Source organism: Oryctolagus cuniculus, chromosome 11 (assembly GCF_051225735.1).
Source record: "Oryctolagus cuniculus isolate XC-2025 breed Fujian yellow rabbit chromosome 11, ASM5122573v1, whole genome shotgun sequence".
NCBI lineage: Eukaryota > Metazoa > Chordata > Mammalia > Lagomorpha > Leporidae > Oryctolagus > Oryctolagus cuniculus.
Window position 1 is genome coordinate 72,121,912 of NC_142877.1, and position 18,861 is coordinate 72,140,772.

General features: G+C 41.1%; 1 protein-coding gene and 1 long non-coding RNA gene across 6 annotated transcripts in view; one reads left to right on the forward strand and one right to left on the reverse strand.

Moving 5' to 3' along the window:
• The window catches only part of FRS2 (fibroblast growth factor receptor substrate 2), a 120,052-nt gene extending 105,234 nt beyond the window's left edge, over positions 1-14,818 (forward strand). For all 5 annotated transcript variants that reach the window (XM_070052611.2, XM_051845655.3, XM_070052609.2 and 2 more), the window contains 5 exons: positions 4,569-4,660; positions 5,958-6,144; positions 6,926-7,084; positions 7,431-7,594; positions 9,060-14,818. In XM_070052611.2, coding sequence (XP_069908712.1) covers positions 4,595-4,660; positions 5,958-6,144; positions 6,926-7,084; positions 7,431-7,594; positions 9,060-10,010 — 1,527 coding nt within the window. In that variant the 5' untranslated portion in view covers positions 4,569-4,594 and the 3' untranslated portion in view covers positions 10,011-14,818. The remainder of the gene's footprint in view (positions 1-4,568; positions 4,661-5,957; positions 6,145-6,925; positions 7,085-7,430; positions 7,595-9,059) is intronic.
• Positions 14,819-18,012: 3,194 nt separating this feature from the next.
• LOC149123521 (uncharacterized) lies at positions 18,013-18,788 on the reverse strand. Its single transcript, XR_016216882.1, has 2 exons — positions 18,401-18,788; positions 18,013-18,310 (listed from the first exon to the last, which is right to left on the reverse strand). It is a non-coding gene; the product is annotated as an uncharacterized LOC149123521 (long non-coding RNA).
• Between the last annotated feature and the right edge of the window lie 73 nt (positions 18,789-18,861).

Sequence of the window (18,861 nt, forward strand, 5' to 3'; positions counted from 1 at the left end):
CCTGTTCTTCATTGACTCTTTTCTATTCCTGTACTTAAACTCATTTGTACCCCGTCCCCCCTCCCCGAATGGCAACCACAGACCTCTCTTCATATTGTCCCTGAGTAGACTCATCTGTTCCATAGCTTCAGACACTGCAAGTTCTCTGCTGCTTTGCCTCCTCCCTCAGACCCATGCTCGGGTACTCACCTCTCTTGCGTATTGCCACGTGGCTAGTCTGCACGTGTGAAGCTGAACTAGCCATGCTCGCTTCCACTTGAAGACTGCCAGTTTTTCCTGATCTGTTGTGATTGGAAGCTGCCTCTTTTTCCATTATGCCAAGGCCGCTACTTGATGTTGCTGACTTTTCCTCCAAAATTGTTCTTATACTCAGACGTTTCTTCTTTATTCCTACTATTGATGTTCTGGTTTTAGATCTCTATCATATTTCATTTTTCAGCAGTCCCAAATTGATTTCCTTTGCTCTGAGCTAAATTCCTGCTTAAATTTATCCTGCAGATGGAGGTATTTAAAATGCATGTCTATCTCACTTTCCTACTTAAAATACATTAGTGGCTTTTTATCATGTGTAGCTTAAAGTATTTTATCTTTAGCTTGATGCTCAAAGCTTTTGTGTCACATATTAGACATTTCATTACTCATTGTTATCCTGAGCGGCACATTCAGGGTGGGACGTGTTGCGGTAGGCTACACTGCCTCACATCCACACCTGCCAACACAGAAAGCTCTGCTTAACAGGTTGACTAGGGAGGCAGCAAGTAGAAGGATGTTTTGCTGCTCCTTTTAAGAAATAGTCTTTTTATTTGTTTTTAAGATTTATTTATGGGGCTGACGCTGTGGCGCAGCAGGTTAAGCAAGTTCAAGTCCAGGATGCTCCACTTCTGATCCAGTTCCTTGCTAATATGCCTGCACCCAAGTGGTGGATCCAGAAGAGGCTCCTTGCTCCTGGCTTTGGACCAGTCCAGCCCTGGCCGTTGTGGCCATTTGGGGAGTGAACCAGCAGATGGAAGACCTCTCTCTCTCTGTTTCTCTTTCTCTCTCTCTAACTCTGCCTTTCAATGAATAAAAAAAATTTTTTTAAATCTTTTTAAGAAAGATTTATTTATTCATTTGACAGGCTGAATTAGGGAGAGACAGAGAGTGATATCTACTGGTTCACGATGAAGTTACACAGGTTCTGCCATGGGACCACTAGAGGTAGCACTAGCTTGTAGTTGGTCAGAAGATCAAGTCCCACATCCCTAGCTCATTGTCCAGAATGCTTTATGGTTTGGCCCCACTTGGATTACAGCCGACCCTTTGTTCCATTTGTACTGAACACCTCAGTGTGTACTGAACACCTGAGTGTCATGTGACCTTTCACGACCTTCGCCTTTGCATGTGACCTTTTATCCGTCCAATGTGCCTATTTCGGTTTTTTACCTAGCACATTTTTTCTGCTCACTTTTGAAAAGTCCCAGCTCAAGTCTACTTCCTGCTGTGACTAACCCAGTCATTTACTCCCTTTTGTCCACAGTACTCTACTCCATATTTTAGTACAAAGTTGATTATAGTGCAATATCTGTTTACATCTTTTTCTTCCCTTAAATGCATGTACAGATAATGATTTTTTAAAAGATTTATTTATTTGGGCCGGTGCCGCGGCTCACTAGGCTAATCCTCCGCCTAGCGGCGCCGGCACACCAGGTTCTAGTCCCGGTCGGGGCGCCGGATTCTGTCCCGGTTGCCCCTCTTCCAGGCCAGCCCTCTGCTGTGGCCAGGGAGTGCAGTGGAGGATGGCCCAGGTCCTTGGGCCCTGCACCCCATGGGAGACCAGGAAAAGCACCTGGCTCCTGGCTCCTGCCATCAGATCAGCGCGGTGCTCCGGCCGCAGTGCGCCGGCTGCGGCGGCCATTGGAGGGTGAACCAACGGCAAAGGAAGACCTTTCTCTGTCTATCTCTCTCTCACTATCCACTCTGCCTGTCAAAAAAAAAAAAAAAAAAAAAAAAAGATTTATTTATTTGTTTATTTGAAAAGCCGAGTTACAGAGAGGCAGAGGCAGAGAGAGAGAGAGGTCTTCCATCCACTGATTCACTCCCCAGATAGCTGCAATGGCCAGAGCTGTGCTGATCCGAGGCCAGGAAGCAGGAGCCTCTTCTGGGTCTCCCACGCGAGTGCAAGGGCACAAGGACTTGGGCTATCTTCCACTACTTTCCTAGGCCACAGCAGAGAGCTGGATTGGAAGTGGAGCAGCAGGGACTCAAATCGGTACCCATATGGGTTGCCGGCACTGCTGGTAGAGGATTACCCTAATGCACTTTTCAAGTTAAGAATATCCTAGGATGGGGCCAGTGCTGTGGAGTAGCAGATAAAGCTGCCACCTGTGACACTAGCATCCCATACGGCACTGGTTCGAGTCCTGGCTGCTCCACTTCTTCTTCTTTTTTTTTTTTTTTAAAGATTTATTTGTTTATTTGAAAAGCAGAGTTACACAGAGGCTTAGAGAGAGGGGGTGGGGGAGAGACAGTGTTTTCTATTCACTGGTTTACTCCCCAGATGGCCACCGTGGCCAGAGCTGTGCTGTTCCGAAGCCAGGAGCCTCTTCTAGATCTCCCACATTGATGCAAGGGCCCAAGGACTTGGGGCCTTCCTCTACTGCCTTTCCAGGCCACAGCAGAGAGCTGGACTGGAAGTGGAGCAGCCGGGACTTGAACAGGCACCTATATGGGATGCCAGCACTGCAGCCAGTGGCTTTACCCGCTATGCCACAGCACCGGCCCCACAGATAATGATTTAGTCATATTTCCACTGTGATTCTTGAGTGTCTTATTAGAGCAGAATGCCAAATATCTTGAATTTTAATTAGCTTTAGTGTTATACGTGCTTCTTTTAGTTTATGTACAGTGTACTTTCTTATCTTAATACTTACACCTGCCAGGCATTCTTCACCTTTGTTTGGCATAGTCCATGCAGTCCACAAAGGGCCTAAAGCCCTTCTCTGTGCCAGGGATTGTGTGAGGCACTAGGCAGTAAGGTCCATCCCTGCTGGGAAGGCTCGTACAGTGGAGGGAGAAAGGATAGCTAAAGAGACGCACAACTGATCAGAGTTTCTACCAAGTGCAAAGTGCAGTAGATGCTGTGACTCTGGGAAGCTTAGGGTACCTAAGATATTTAGCCCCCTGGTTGGTTGGAGTAAGAGAAGGCTTCCTAGAGATGCTGCACTCTTGAGTCTCAAGCAAGCAGAGGTGGCGGGGGGGGTGGGGTGGGGGGGTGGCAGCAGACGGGAGGATGTGAGAGAACAAGGTGCACTGGGCAATCTGCAGCTTATGCAGTCTGCCTGGACCCAAGGGTGGGGCTTGAAGCATAGAAGAGGAGGACCTTAGACTGGACCTGCGGAAAGGGACCAGACTGTGAAGGACCTCCTGTCACACAGAGTTAAAAATTTTCGTCTTGTGTGTGGTGGAGAGCCACTGAAGGGTTTTAAGCAAGTTTCAGTCAGATTTATGTTTGTAATGTTTGGTGCTCCTTCTTGTCCCCTTTGTCAAATGTCATGTTCCTTCTGATTCTTTCCCTTGTGCATAAGTGAGGCTTCAAATTCTTCCTTTGTTCATTTTGAATGCCCTTGAACACTTAGTCACCTGCATAACCTGTGGGAAAGAAGAATTAAATAGAAATGCCATCTCAATTTGCTAGTACTATTACATTATTGCTTAAGTTTCGACTTTCCATTCTCTCTTGCTAACACACTATTCCAAATTTGATATTGTTGTCTTATTTACCAATTTTTAAGAAGATTTATTTATTTGAAAGAGAGAGACAGAGACAGACAGACGGAGAAATCTTCAATCTGCTGGATCATTCCCCACATGCTTGCAACAACCAGAGCTGGGCCAGGCTGAAGCCAAGATCCTGAAACTTCATCTGGATCTCCCTCATGGGTGGCAGGGACTCAAGTACTTGCGGCATCATTTGCTGCCTTTCCAGGTGCATTGGCAGGAAGCTGGATCAGAGTTGCCAGGACCCAAACCAGGCACTCCAGTATGGGATGCAGGCATTGCATATGGCAGCTTAATCCACTGTGCCACAATGCCCGCCCCTACCAATGAATTCTTATCTTGTGGGGTACTTAAAAGATACTACAATGAGTAACAAAAGTCAAAAAACCTGCTGAGCTGGAATTCTGGCATCCCTGTTTCAGTCTTTTAAAGATATGTAAAATTCTTGATAAATCTATAAGGGTTAATTCCATGATTAGCTCTTAATTAAATAACTATAAATTAATTATGTAAAACAGTCTTAAATATAAGACCTTAATTTGGCTTGTATTTTAGATAATATAAGATTAGACAGACCTTCGTAAATTAAAGTAGAAATTCCAGATTTCTGTAGTGTCTTCCTCACAGAATTTATTCTCATCATTGAGCAGAACTGACCAAGTGATTCACATGAAATCTAGCTTCAGCCATATACTTATTGGGCTTTGTTTTCCACGTCAAAATAAAGCTTGTGTTAGATGATTTCTGCAGTCTTTTCCCTTGAATTTTGTATCCCACATTTAATATTTTCTTTCAAATTATTTCTCATGTAGTGCTCACATGGTCTTCTGAAGAAGCCATGGGTAGCTGTTGTAGCTGTCCAGATAAAGACGCTGTCCCAGATAACCATCGGAACAAATTTAAGGTCAGTACAACTGGTGGAGCTGTCTCTGTTGCTGCCTACTTAAATGTCCTTCTTTCTCTTCCCCCGCTACATCTTTCCTCCTTGCTCTTATCGCCAGACTCTTTTTTTCCATCTGCCTTTTCTTGTTTTAATAAATGGTACAGCATCTTCTTTCTAACAGTATGGAATCCTCTTTGGTTTTCCTTTGCTCTTCTCTGTTGAACTTGAACTTGCTACAGTTATGGCAGTACTTTCTTTAAAATGCCACAATTTACATCTGTCTCGTCAGGCTCATCACCACATTGCAGCCATGATTCCCATGAGCTTTGCCTCCACTTAACTCTGTGATCCATCCCCTTGTTGCCATAAAATTAATCCTCCTCTTTCATGATTTACCAGCTTGTTTGCTAGAACTTCTTTGGTGTTACCTGTAAGCTGAATTCTTCTACAGATGTAAGTGTCTGTCTGCTCTACATCAGAGCCTCTGGATTCACAAACCCCAGTGGGATTCAGCCCTCTGACTTCATAGCTTTGCAACCTTGGACAGGTTACATTGTCACTAAATCTTAATTCCAGTTTTGTACAGTGGAGACCTGCAGTCCAGGGTTGTTAGAAGGATTGTATGAGGAAAATATTTGTAAAGCACTTTGCTCAGTCCCAGGGGAAAAGTAACTTCTCCATAAATGTTACCTACTATTCTTAGTTGTTGGGCTTTTTTTTTTTTTTTCTAGAAGCTCAGCAGGATAAGACCTTTCCTTACATGAAATCTGTGCTGATCCTATTCTGGTCTCTTTGAAGGGTACCTTCTCAATTCTGTTTCAGCATTGTATCAGCATGATGGATTGTGCCTCTCCTGACTCACCAGATTTCCCCTCTTATTTGATTTCCTGTATAAATTTAATCATGCCCACATCTAGTGAAATTCCCCTTGTGAGATGATGTCTCCAACGTTAGGCTACAGTTTCTGCCTTCTACAGCCTCTGTTACACTAGTCAATCATACACAGTTAATGGTATTAACTTAGCGTGTTTATATATATATATATATATACACACACACTATATATATATGTATATATATATCTTATGTATGTGTATGTGTGTATATATATATATATATATATATATATATATATATATCTTGTCTCCCCAGTGGGACTATGAATTCCTTACCGCTGTTAACTGGATATTACACTATTACATAGTCCATGCCTACACATTATACTGATGAATAAACAAATGAGCAGATAACCAATCAACAACAATGCATTTCCTGAATAATTGGTGAAATATTTGTTACTGTTGCCTTCTTTTTCCAGGTCATTAATGTGGATGATGATGGGAATGAGTTAGGTTCTGGCATAATGGAACTTACAGACACAGAACTGATCTTATATACTCGCAAACGGGACTCGGTCAAATGGCACTACCTCTGCCTACGACGCTATGGCTATGACTCCAATCTCTTTTCTTTTGAAAGTGGTCGAAGGTGTCAAACTGGACAAGGTAGGTAGCTCTAGCCTTTGTTTTCTCCAACTGTTATCATATGTGAAATATTGTTCTTGCAGTTGTTCTATATACTAGTACAGTGTTTGAATTAATATTTTGCTTTTTGTTGAAAGAAAATTCCAAAAGTAAATGGTTTGTTCAGAAAAGATATTGTAAATCATGTATTCACTTACAAGTATTTATTAGTTATATCTTCTGTCAGAAACTTTGACCTATCTTAACTAGAATTTTTAGTAAATCATTAGTCCCACTAAATTGACCAAGAATCTTTGTCATTATAACTTGTTGGGAAAAGAACCTAAACATTGGAGTCAAACAGAATGTAATTTGACTTTTTTTGCTACCTACTACTTTAATGGCCTTGGAAAAGTACATAACCTCTGTTTAACTTTATGAAAAGGGATTGGCAATACTTTTCTTGCACAATTGTTGTAATTATTGTAATACTGTAAAATCCCAGCAAGGGGCCTGGTAAATGGTAAATAGTAGATAGTCACCTTGGTCATGGAGAGTTGGGCTCCCCCTGCTGGTAAAATGTTTACTAGAGTGAGTATTGATTTGTCTGCTTTGTTTTAGGCCGTCTCCCTCAGGCAAATGAAAATTATTCTATGAGCTTTTCTTTTGGGATTATGTTTTTAAACAGGGCATACGATTAATTTGCCATGCATTTATTTAAAGGGCCTATCTTGCTATTGGTGTATAGAATGATTATTTGGTAATTTTGTTCTTTGATATGCGTTCCTGTGGCTTTTTTAAAGACTTTGGTTTTTATTTGTAGGAATCTTTGCCTTTAAGTGTGCCCGTGCAGAAGAGTTATTTAACATGTTGCAAGAGATTATGCAAAATAATAGTATAAATGTGGTGGAAGAGCCAGTTGTAGAAAGAAATAATCATCAAACAGAATTAGAAGTCCCCAGAACACCTCGAACACCTACAAGTGAGTACCCATCTTCCCTCTTATGCTCTGAGTAACACAGTTTATCAGAAAAGTTGTAGATGCTTCAGCATCAACACACTGGAAATCACCATTGGTTAACAGAAGTATAATAATTGTCAGTTTTTAGAAACTGTTAGCTGTAGTTATAAATACTTTTAAATGACTACAGTAAATATTGCATATTATCTGAAGAAGGGCATGGTGATATCTGTCCTGATTTCTGCTGTGTCTTCCCAGAAATACCTTCCTTAATCCTTGGTGCTGATTAGATTCTCATTTGTCTTTATTCTCCCTGCCCTACCTTTCTATCCTGTCTTTATTTTTGCATGAATAAACCAAAACCCAGCTCCAGGGTTTGCTGCTCAGAACTTACCTAACGGATATCCCCGGTACCCTTCCTTTGGAGATGCTTCATCCCATCCTTCAAGCCGGCATCCTTCCGTGGGCAGTGCTCGCCTGCCTTCGGTGGGGGAAGAATCCACGCATCCGCTGCTTGTGGCCGAGGAACAAGTAAGCTTGTGCTACTGTGTAACAGCAGTAGTGATTGTGCAGTTTGGGGGTTATTGTGCTAATACTGAAAGATTTTATTGGGTCTGAATGTTAACTCCCACTGTTGATAAATTACTTCGCAGTGAATAGTCAAGGAACTAGCAGGTGTTTGCTGGCAGGTGCTCAGTATGTGCAGGTACTCAGGGAAACTTAGAATTACAGTAATTTGTGGATTCATAAGAAAGGTGCATCTGTAGAAGAAGAAAAGCACACCAAGTGGTCAGCTCACATTATCAGTAAGAGCTTTCAGTGGGTTAAGAATTTATACAGCTGTGCATATTTTAGTCTTTATAATCAGTGAGCTACTAGTAGAGAAGTAGGTTTTGTTGTTGCCATGTTCTGGAGGTACGTAGGGTTTCTGACTAGCTTTCATTTGTGGAATGACGTATCTGGTTGAAGATTATCTGTGTATTAATTATACTTTTCTTTGGTAAGTCATATGATCACTTATTTATTTAATATAAATGTCTTTGGATTTGTTTAGTAAGTTACTTATATTATTAGTGATGATTATATTTTTCTTTCTTGGTTTGTGTTTTGTTCTTTCTTTCTTTCCTCCTTTTTTTTTTTTTTTTTTTTTTTTTAATAAAGATTTGTTAGAGAAAGAGATCTTCCATCCACTGATTCACTCCCCAACTGGCCACAATGTCTGGGGCTAGACCGAGCCAAAGCCAGCTGCTTCTTCCGTGTCTCCCATGTGGGTGCAGAGGCCCAAGGACTTGAGCCATCCTCCACTGTTTTCCCAGATGCCTTAGCAGGGAGCTGGATTGGAAGTGGAGCAGCTGGGACTCAAACATGCACCCATATGAAATGCCTGCACTGCAGATGGTGGCTTAACCTACTACACCACAGCACCGGCCCCTGCATTGTGTTTTTAAGTCTTTAAATTTTTTATATAGACTTCCAGATTCTTTTATTGTCTCCTCAGAATACCATTGAGCTTTTCTAAGTAGTTATAATTACTAACTAGATGATATTTATTTTATACCTAAGTATATTACATAACTCAAGTAGGGTTTATCACTTTATACAGTGAAATCAGTAAATACTGATAAATTTATCTGTTTTCAATACTTGTTATTTCCTTCTTTTGAGTAATGTTTTCATGCGTTGATGAAGATTTCCAGAACATCAAGAAAATGAAAAAACTCCCCATTTTCTTGACTTTTAAAATTTTTTTTTCACAGAATACTTTTGTATTTCACTGTGAAGTATAATGCTGCATGCTACTTTAAAGTAGTTATTCTTCCATCAAATTAGGAAGACATTTTCCTTTCGTCCCACCTTTTTATTTGTTAAAAAAAATAAGCACAAAAGTTTTGAAAAGAGATTTTTTGATAGAGAATGTTAATGAAATTAACTGCTAGACTCAGGCAGTCTGCTTTGTTTTTTTAGATAAAGTATTGATTGATTTTTTTCACTTTAGGTACATACCTATGTCAACACTACAGGTGTGCAAGAAGAGCGGAAAAACCGTACCAGCGTGCATGTTCCATTGGAGGCAAGGGTTTCTAATGCTGAAAGCAACACACCCAAAGAGGAGCCAAGTAGTACTGAAGACCGGGACCCTCAGATTCTTCTTGAACCTGAAGGAGTCAAGTTTGTTTTGGGACCAACCCCTGTTCAAAAGCAATTAATGGAAAAAGAGAAACTGGAGCAACTTGGAAGAGATCAAGTTAGTGGGAGTGGTGCGAATAACACAGAGTGGGACACTGGCTATGACAGTGATGAACGAAGAGACACACCTTCTGTTAACAAACTGGTGTATGAAAATATAAACGGGCTATCTATCCCTAGTGCCTCAGGGGTCAGGAGAGGCCGTCTGACATCCACTAGTACCTCAGATACCCAGAATATCAACAACTCAGCTCAGAGAAGAACTGCATTATTAAACTATGAAAATTTACCATCTTTGCCTCCTGTTTGGGAAGCCCGCAAGCTAAGTAGGGATGAAGATGACAATTTAGGACCAAAGACCCCATCTCTAAATGGCTACCATAATAATCTAGATCCAATGCATAACTATGTAAATACAGAGAATGTAAGCGTGCCGGCAAGTGCTCACAAAATAGAATATTCCAGGCGTCGGGACTGTACCCCGACGGTCTTTAACTTTGATATCAGACGCCCAAGTCTAGAACACAGGCAGCTCAATTACATACAGGTTGACTTGGAAGGTGGCAGTGACTCTGACAACCCCCAGACTCCAAAAACGCCTACCACCCCCCTTCCACAAACCCCGACCCGGCGCACAGAGCTGTATGCTGTGATAGACATCGAGAGAACTGCTGCTATGTCAAATTTGCAGAAAGCACTGCCACGAGACGATGGTACATCTAGGAAAACCAGACATAATAGTACTGATCTGCCCATGTGAGCCTGGAAAGCATTATGTTGTTTGCACCTTTGTGAAGTTTTTAAAAAAATGAAGATGCAAGTGCTTCATTTTCATTTCTAAACACTAACTCCTTTTCTAGACTCATACAGATTTTTTTTTCTGAATATTTCATGTGCATCTTTAAAGGGAATTAATGTAGAGCAGGTACTCTGTAAAGAACACTAATTTCATTATATACTACTCATTATTGTACAGAAGCATTCCCATTTTCACAGTGCCTATTTAAAATGAGAGTTGAAGTGAATGACATGCTGGTTGATTTGTATCCAATATTCTGAACTTACGCATATCTTTCATGTGTAAGCCATGGTTGGCATTGAAAACTTTTTATAAAGCCTCTTGGTAATGTGCATTGCTAACAGGTAACTCTAGGCTTTGGAAATAATAATATCTGTAGATTCACTGTTCACAGTATGTGGCCTCCAGCATGTAACATGAGGAATCCTTTATTGCAGTAACTAAAGGCTTTTTGCCTTGAGCCAAAACATGTAAAGGAAACAGAAGTACCACACCTCCTTTTGTACCAGTCAGCTCCTCTGCCTTCAGTGTTACTAGACAGTCTTGTGTCCAAGAATATGATTCGCTGTTGGTGTGTTGTTGAAAGGCGGGAAGGAGACAAGATCTTGTTTACTCATCTCATGATGTCCTTTGAAGGCCGTGTCCAAATACCTTGTTCAGAATTACAGTAGGCTCAAGAACCAGTCTCAGGTCACTTTACCCAAAAACATTTGAAAATCTGAACCACGGTATCTTGGAAGTTTCTCTCCTAGCAATTATTGCCAACACGTTGTTTTCTGGAGGCCTTTGTGCCGTTGGGTTTCCATTCATCTTCAGTTTTTTCCCTTTGGTGTTTGGGATGTCTTTATTTTGTGGCTTAATGTCTTTTTCCATTTAAAGTGTTTGAGTTTGTATATAGTTTTGAAATTGGATTATGTGTTCCTTGTTGCTTAGTTTGCATTTTTTGTCAAATTATGGTTTTGAAGGTTCATGTGGAACTTAACTGTTATTCTATAACAGGGTTGCCTTTGTCCAGTATTTATTTATATGCTGTTTACTCTTTAAGTTGATAAAAAGATTCACTCCACGGAAAATTTCACTTGTGTGCATAGGTGATCTCTTTAGCAGCTGAGAAAATAAAAGAAGCTACATTTAAGATGCAGAGTTCCCCAAAGGTACCGTGCTTTCTCAGCAGGCACCCCTAGCAGCACTTTAGCAATGATTCCCCCTCCAGCGCTCCTCAGCTCTGCTGTCCTCTCACTCGCAGCTGGGTCCTTGGTTATCCTTTGATTTTAGTAGGATGTTCCTATTGTTGCCAGCATAGCAGGTACAGTAGAAATCTGGTAGTGATGAGATGGTGTCATAATTTAGGATTTTAAACGAGTTGAAGTTTTATATAAACTGATGAGAATCCATATATGGAACTCTTGGAAAATCAACAGCATTCCAGTTTCCCAAACTCTAGGGAAGAGAAGATAGAGTGGAAAGGTTAGGTGACCTTACAAAATATTTTAATTTTCTCTAAACAGGAGAAAGTTTGAGATTATGATCTGGATCTGCCAGATGAAGCTAAGGTTAACTTAGCACAAAACAAGTGTGTCGTATGGTGTTCAGTTTCTTCAACAGATTACCTAATTATATAACAGTGAATGGATTAGCAGAATAGAGTGGGACCATTGTAAAGAAAATAAATTATTACAGATGTCTTTATCATTTTCAGTGCCATTGGTTTATGCGCATAGCAGAATTTTTTGTTTTTTGTTTCTTTTTTCTTTTTTTCCCTGTGAACTTGGTGCTCACTAAAGTGTTCACTGTTCTCTTAAAAAGAGCAGTGGTATAGGTATGCAGTTTCCATTTTTAATGTATTATTCTAGTTATCCTTTCTGCTGGGTAGGTTGCTAATTGTGCCAAATTTATGTCATGTGAAATAAGAATTACACTAGAGCCAATGCCCATGTTTTTCTTTGAAATAAGCAGTCAAAACCGAACATGACTCCAAATCAAAGGGCTGATCTGTTTATCCATTTTGGAGGTAAGCTACTTTATTCTTCCTTTCCCTCATCCTTTTTGTTTTTTCCTCCAGATTCTAATTAGTCTTTATGTTTTTTAGTCAATGCTAATGTAATCATTACAGTTTATGCTTTAAATACATTGTGCTTTAAAAATGAAAATGGGAACAGTTTGTCTGCTAAGAATTTGGTTTTAGGTACTCGAGGAGAATTAGGAAGACACTTAAGAACTGGTGTTAATTTCTAGATGCTTTCTGGAAGTCACCTATGTTCCTATTTAAGTGAAAAATAATTCAGAATTCAGCTCGTCCTTGGCAGTTGTCTAGTAACGGGCATTAAGCTGTGTCCTGGGAGGATGTACCTTTTCCTAGGTGCATTGTAGAGTGAGATGTTTTAAAGGCATACAGTTGTGGCCATATGTCTCAGAGTTTCTGAGGCAGAAATAATTTAGATAATTGGTTATGTTAATAGACCATGTGATCCCACTTTTTGGTTTTAGAAATATAATCATTGATCATATATTCTCCCCTCCCCAAATAGAATCCTCCTGTATAACCACATAGAGCATAAACAGCATTTATCCATGACCAAGGTTGGAAACTGATATGGGTGTTACCTGTGTTTTCTTAGTGTCTTTGTTTCCCAGCGTCATCTTCCTTTAAAACAGGAAAATATGGTGCCTTTCCTTGCTCCAGGAAGATTGGCAAATAGTTCCTTTTATTTACTGCTGCTGTGAAGTGATGAGATATGCACTTTACTCTTGAAGACTCAGCAAAAAGCTTCTCACTTCCCAGCGCATCCAGAAGAGATCACATTTGGGACTAATGAAAATTTGCCAAGCAATCTTTGTTTTTATGGATATTAATGTTGACCCCGCCCTACTGCCTAGTTCAACGTTAGAATAAGTCAAGTTGGTGTTCTTTTTTCCACCATCCCTCTCCCCCTCCCCCACCAAAATTTGTGGCACGGCATATAAAAAATGTACCTCAGTAATGTTCTGTTAAAAATGGGACAGGGGCCTTATGTTTTCTTGGTTGTCCAACAACGTGCCACCATAGATATGTCTCAAGGTAAAGGTTTTAACAAGCTAAAAAAGTACTTCCCAGTTGCTCCTCTGCTCTTCCCATTCCATAATGCCCAAGTATTTTGTGCAATGTCTTGTGTGTGTGTGTATAAAAATAAATATATTCTTGAAAGAGACATACCATGAGAGACATCACTCGGAAGTAACATGTATTGCCATCTCATTCATATTTCTGACATGTGAGGTATATGGTACTAATTACCTTTTCCTTGACGTTTGCCAAATTTGAATAAAGGCATTGGTACGAAATGACAGGATGAATAAAAAATGTTTTGGCTTGAAAAACTAACAAATATTTTAGGACATCCCATATTATATTCTGCCCAAACCAGCACCCTGTCTGTCTTCCCTGCTCTTTCCATGCCTACCCCCCGTCCCTACTTCCTCACTTTTTGGGGGTATACCAATTCTTTGGCAGCATCATTACAATTGCAATTCTATGACAATTGGACAATGACTAGCATGGAAACAGACTGGTATTAATAGTACAGTAGTCACCAGTGTGCCACATTTGCATTAGTAAATGCAAAGTATACATTTTCTAAAGGACAAACTTTGTGTTATGTTTTTATTTTCATTGCATTGTATAATATTGTAAGATTATTGTATGTCCTGATTTGCATTATAAATGTTGTTTCTTTCCTACGTAAAGGCATAAATATAGCAACTTTGTATAAAGGTAGCTTATTAGATTTTTAATTTTTTCTTTTATAAAAATTGTCTAACAGTGGGACTACCATTGCCAAATTGTATATGAAATATAAATTTTACCCCCTATGGTTAATTTCTTTTATAAACATTCCATATTTCTCTAATAGAAGACATATAAGTGATACTGTACTATGCATAAATTGTATTTTAATGCTGTTTCATATCAGCATTTTAAATTTTGGTTTGCATTTTTTAATATTGGCAAAACTTACCACTGTTGATTAAAACAAAACCTTGTTATGTATGTAACAACCTCATTTTCCCTCTGTCCCTCTCTGCCCTTTGTTCTCTTTCTCCCTATCAGTGCCAACTTCATACATTTTGTAGCATGGCAATAAAATATACCTTTTACACTGAGGCCGAGTGTGGCGTTTTGGAGGAAGTGGGGATGGGAGGATAGCCCTCTAGTTGTCCTTTGCATATAACTCTTTGCCATATAAGCCATGTTGTCGGGCATGAGAAGTTATCTCATATATGATAAAAATGTGCTTTTAAGGACAAGTGTGAATGTGCTTTTAAGCCTAATTTTTGTCATAACAAATAAGAACTAATTTTTTTTATCTTTGGAAAAGTCAGAGTTCTTGAAGTACAATCAAACCTTTATTAACTGGAGTACTCAACGAATAAGCTAATAATTAAATTTTGTTCAACAAGGGCTAAGCAACACATTTTTAAAAATAAAATCCTTATTTATTGTAGAGTATTAGTATACTTTACTGTCCTCAAAATTATAATATGTAAAATGCGGTTTAATCTTAGATGATTTAGCATCGTGCAATGCCTTACTATTGTCATTCTGGCATAGATATCCATAATGAGGTACTCAAGCTGATACTGGAAGCTGAGCTGACTATACACTGACCTTAAGCATTCATGAAAAACTGCTTTGTTGAATAATATCTGATCAGAGTTTTTCTTATGGTCACTTTCCTCTTATTGCCAAAAGTAGATTGCAATAAAACCCCAATAAAAGTTCTTAAAAAGTACTTTAAGTTTGACTGTATTTATATTCCACACATCACCTGAAACCTTATGATACAGCTTTTATTTCCTAGCCTCATATCATGGTCTCATTTTTTAAGAGAACATAAGAGTTGAAGATTATGTGTTTCATAAAGCGAAGTGAAATTTTAAATCTTTGACAGTCTTTATCACACTGTATGTGGGTAGTCATGCAAGCTAGTAGTTTCTCAGCCCTGAGATTTCCACTGAGTGGTATTTCAAAGCCTATTTGAGTTTGCTCGAGATAAAATAATCTAAACAATGCAGGGATAGACAAGCCCACAAAAGATTGGGTGCTTACCATGTGCCAGACACTAGAAAATCATAAATTGGCCAAGAAGTGGTGGCAGAAGTTGTGTCTTGGAAAACCTAGGCATTTGTTCTCAGGAGTTTAAGGACTTACTTCCTGAGGCATTTGCCCTTTGAGGCTGTTGTGAGGGCAGTAGCTATTCACAAGATCTTTTTATTTAATTAATGAGCATGGACTGGGCCTTGTGCTAGTTATAAAGATGGCAGTCTTTGTCCTCAAAAGAATTTATAGTTTAGAACAGCCTTTGAAACAGGGCTAATACCCTTCCTCTCTCCCCTCCCCCAGAGAGTTAAGTCCTAAGACCTACTTTGTATATGATGAGTTAATGTCTTCTCATACCTCATATTCTCATATTAGCTGTATACCTTAGGAAAATTGAGAAAATTATCACTCCAATTTTTTTTAATTTATTTATTTGAAAGAGTCACAGAGTGAGAGAGAGAGATTCTGTTTTCTGGTTCACTCCCCAAATGGCTACGATGGCTGGGGCTAGGCCAGGCTGAAGCCAGGAGCCCAGAGCTTCTTCCAGGTCTCCCACGTGGGTGGACCCATCTTCCACTGCTTTTTCTAGGCAATTAGCTGGGAGCTGGATCAGAAATGGAGCAGGGGGCCAGTGCTGTGCCATAGTGGGTAAACCCGCTGCCTGCAGTGCTGGCATCCCATACGGGCATAGGTTTGTGTCTTGGCTGCTCCACTTCCAATCCAGCTCTCTGCTATGGCCTGGGAAAGCAGAAGAAGATGATCCAAGTACATGGGCCTCTGTACTCCCATGGGAGACCAGGAAGAAGCTCCTGGCTTCAGATCAGTGCAGCTCTGCTGCAGCCATCTGGAGAGTGAACCAGTGGATGGAAGACTCGCTCTCTCTGCCTCTGTATCTGTCCCTCTGTAATTCTGCCTTTCAAATAAATAAAAAAAAAAAATTTTTTTTTTTAAAGTAGAGCAGTAGAACTCAAACAGGTGCCCTTATGGTGTCATTGGCTGTGGCTTTTTTTTTTTTTTTTTTTTTTTTTTTGAGACAGAGTGGACAGTGAGAGAGACAGGGAGAAAGGTCTTCCTTTACCGTTGGTTCACCCTCCAATGGCCACTGCGGCTGGCGCGCTGATCCGAAGGCAGGAGCCAGGTGCTTCTCCTGGTCTCCCATGGGGTGCAGGGCCCAAGGACTTGGGCCATCCTCCACTGCACTACCGGGCCACAGCAGAGAGCTGGCCCGGAAGAGGAACAACTGGGACAGAATCTGGCGCCCTGACTGGGACTAGAACCCTGTGTGTTGGCGCCACAGGTGTAGGATTAGCCTATTGAGCCATGGCGCCGGCTTTGGCTATGGCTTTACCTGCTGTGCCACGATGCTGGCCCTCCAATATTTTTTTAATGTTTATTTTCATCTGCTTGAAATGCAGAGTGACAGAGAGAGGGGGAGACGAGAGAGACACCTTCTATTCATTCCCCAAATGTCACACAGTCACAACGAGGTAAATACCAAATTGTGTTTGTTTGGAAACATACAGCAGTTTGACAGTGTTGGAACATGCAAGTCTGTGATTTTGTGTTTTTTGAAGTATTTGCCTGAACCAAATGGAATTTTTACAAGCCCTCTCATTACACGGTGTTTGAGAAGCCCTTCCCTAGAAATCTGGAGGCCTAGGGCTTGTGACACCCAGCTCTGGAGCTGAGGAGCCATCCGGGCAGGATCTCCATTGTCTGGAAAGCAGAGTACCCCACCATCTGAGACAGGAGAGCCCTCTGATTGGGGAGCTTGCAGAACACCCACTGTGGGACTGTGCGCATAGTAAATAGATGCTTGTTGTTTAAACCCTTGGAGAAAATGCATAATAAAAATGCCTATTCTCTCTTTCCCACAAGATTGAGCATTTAAGGATATCCCCAATGCTGCTCAGTCCAGCAGACACAACAAATTGTTATTAAAGCATATATTTTGTAAACCACCAAGACTTTCTTCAGGTCAAAGCTATTGCTATAACCTACCTACATAGGTAATTACAAAAATCATAAAAAGGGGCCGGCGGCGTGGCTCAATAGGCTAATCCTCCGCCTTGCAGCGCCGGCACACCAGGTTCTAGTCCCGGTTGGGGCGCCGGATTCTGTCCCAGTCACCCCTCTTCCAGTCCAGCTCTCTGCTGTGGCCCAGGAGTGCAGTGGAGGATGGCCCAGGTCCTTGGGCCCTGCACCCCATGGGAGACCAGGAGAGGCGCCTGGATCCTGGCTTTGGATCAGCACGGTGCGCTGGCCGCGGCGGCCATTGGAGGGTGAACTGGAGGCGGGGGAGGACCTTTCTCTCTGTGTCTCTCTCTGCCACTCTGCCTGTCAAAAAAAAATAATAAAAGGAAAGAGGTGGAAAATCATTTACAGTATGGACATAATTCAACAAGTTTATGGGAGATGGAATTAAAAGATGCTTATTTGGGTGCAAAACAATTTTGAAATCCGTGCACACTTTTTTTTATACTCGTTTTACAGTAAAATTTTTAAAAAGATTTTATGTATTTGAATGGCAGAGTTACAGAAAAGGAGAGACAGAGAGAAAGATAAATCTTCCATCCACTGGTTCACTCCTCAATTGGCCACAACAGCCAGAACAATGCTGATCTGAAGCCAGGGGTTTCTTCTGGGTCTGCCATGCGGGTGAAGGGGCCTAAGGATTTGGGCCATCTTCTACTGCTTTCTCAGGCCATAGCAGAGAGCTGGTTTGGAAGCAGAGCAGCCCAGACTCCAACCGTGGCCCATATGGGATGCTGGCACTGCAGATGGCGACTTTACTCACTACGCCACAGCGCCAGCCCCCTAATTATTTTTTTAAAACACAAAGTTTTGCTTTAGACATCTTAGAGGGGCCAAATAAAATAGAAATTTGTTTTTTAAGATTTATTTATTTACTTGAGGCAGAGATACAGAGAGGCAGAAGCAGAGAGTCTTCTATCCATTGGTTCACTGCCCAGATGGCTGCAATGAAGGTAATTGCGCCGACTGGGAAGCCAGGAGCCAGGAGCCTCCTCCGGGTCTCCCACAGACTTGGGTCATCTTCTTCTGCTTTCCCAGGCCGTAGCAGGGAGCTGGATCAGAAGTGGAGCAGCTGGGACTTGAACCAGCGCCCATATGGGATGCCGGCACTTCAGGTGTCGGCTTTACCTGCTACTCCACAGCGTTGACCCTGAAAAGTTTTTTAAATAAAAGAATTATTTGGGATTGATTGTAATCCCTCCTGATCATGTAAAGGTAGAAAAAAATATAATATGCAAACCTGAAAATGAGCAAACAGGGGAGTTCAAATGACTGTGTCTTTCTGGACTGTGTAAATCCAATTTGAAACAGCTTTTTAAGATTCTACAAAAGCAAAGGGAGTTTCCCTCTGTAATGCTCAACAATGTTTAAAATAAAAGAGAATAAAGCAAAAATATCATTCACGAATATGACAAATAAAAGAAACTGGGAAGCCGGAAGAGGTTGCCCACCATAAGAGCATGGGATGTGAGGAATGCTTTTTGCTTAGTAGTATATAGCTGTGTATATATGTGCTTTTAACACAAATTAAGTATTAAATTTAAGACAAAATACGGGCACAAACTCCGTGGCATGGCAACCGAAACAGGGCGGCAATTCTTTGTTTCTGCGAATCCGCCAGGCCATTCTTTCAGACGAGAGCCGGCGGCGCCGCAGGGGGCGGGAGCGCGAGCCCAGGCCCCGCCCCACGGCGTAGGGCTC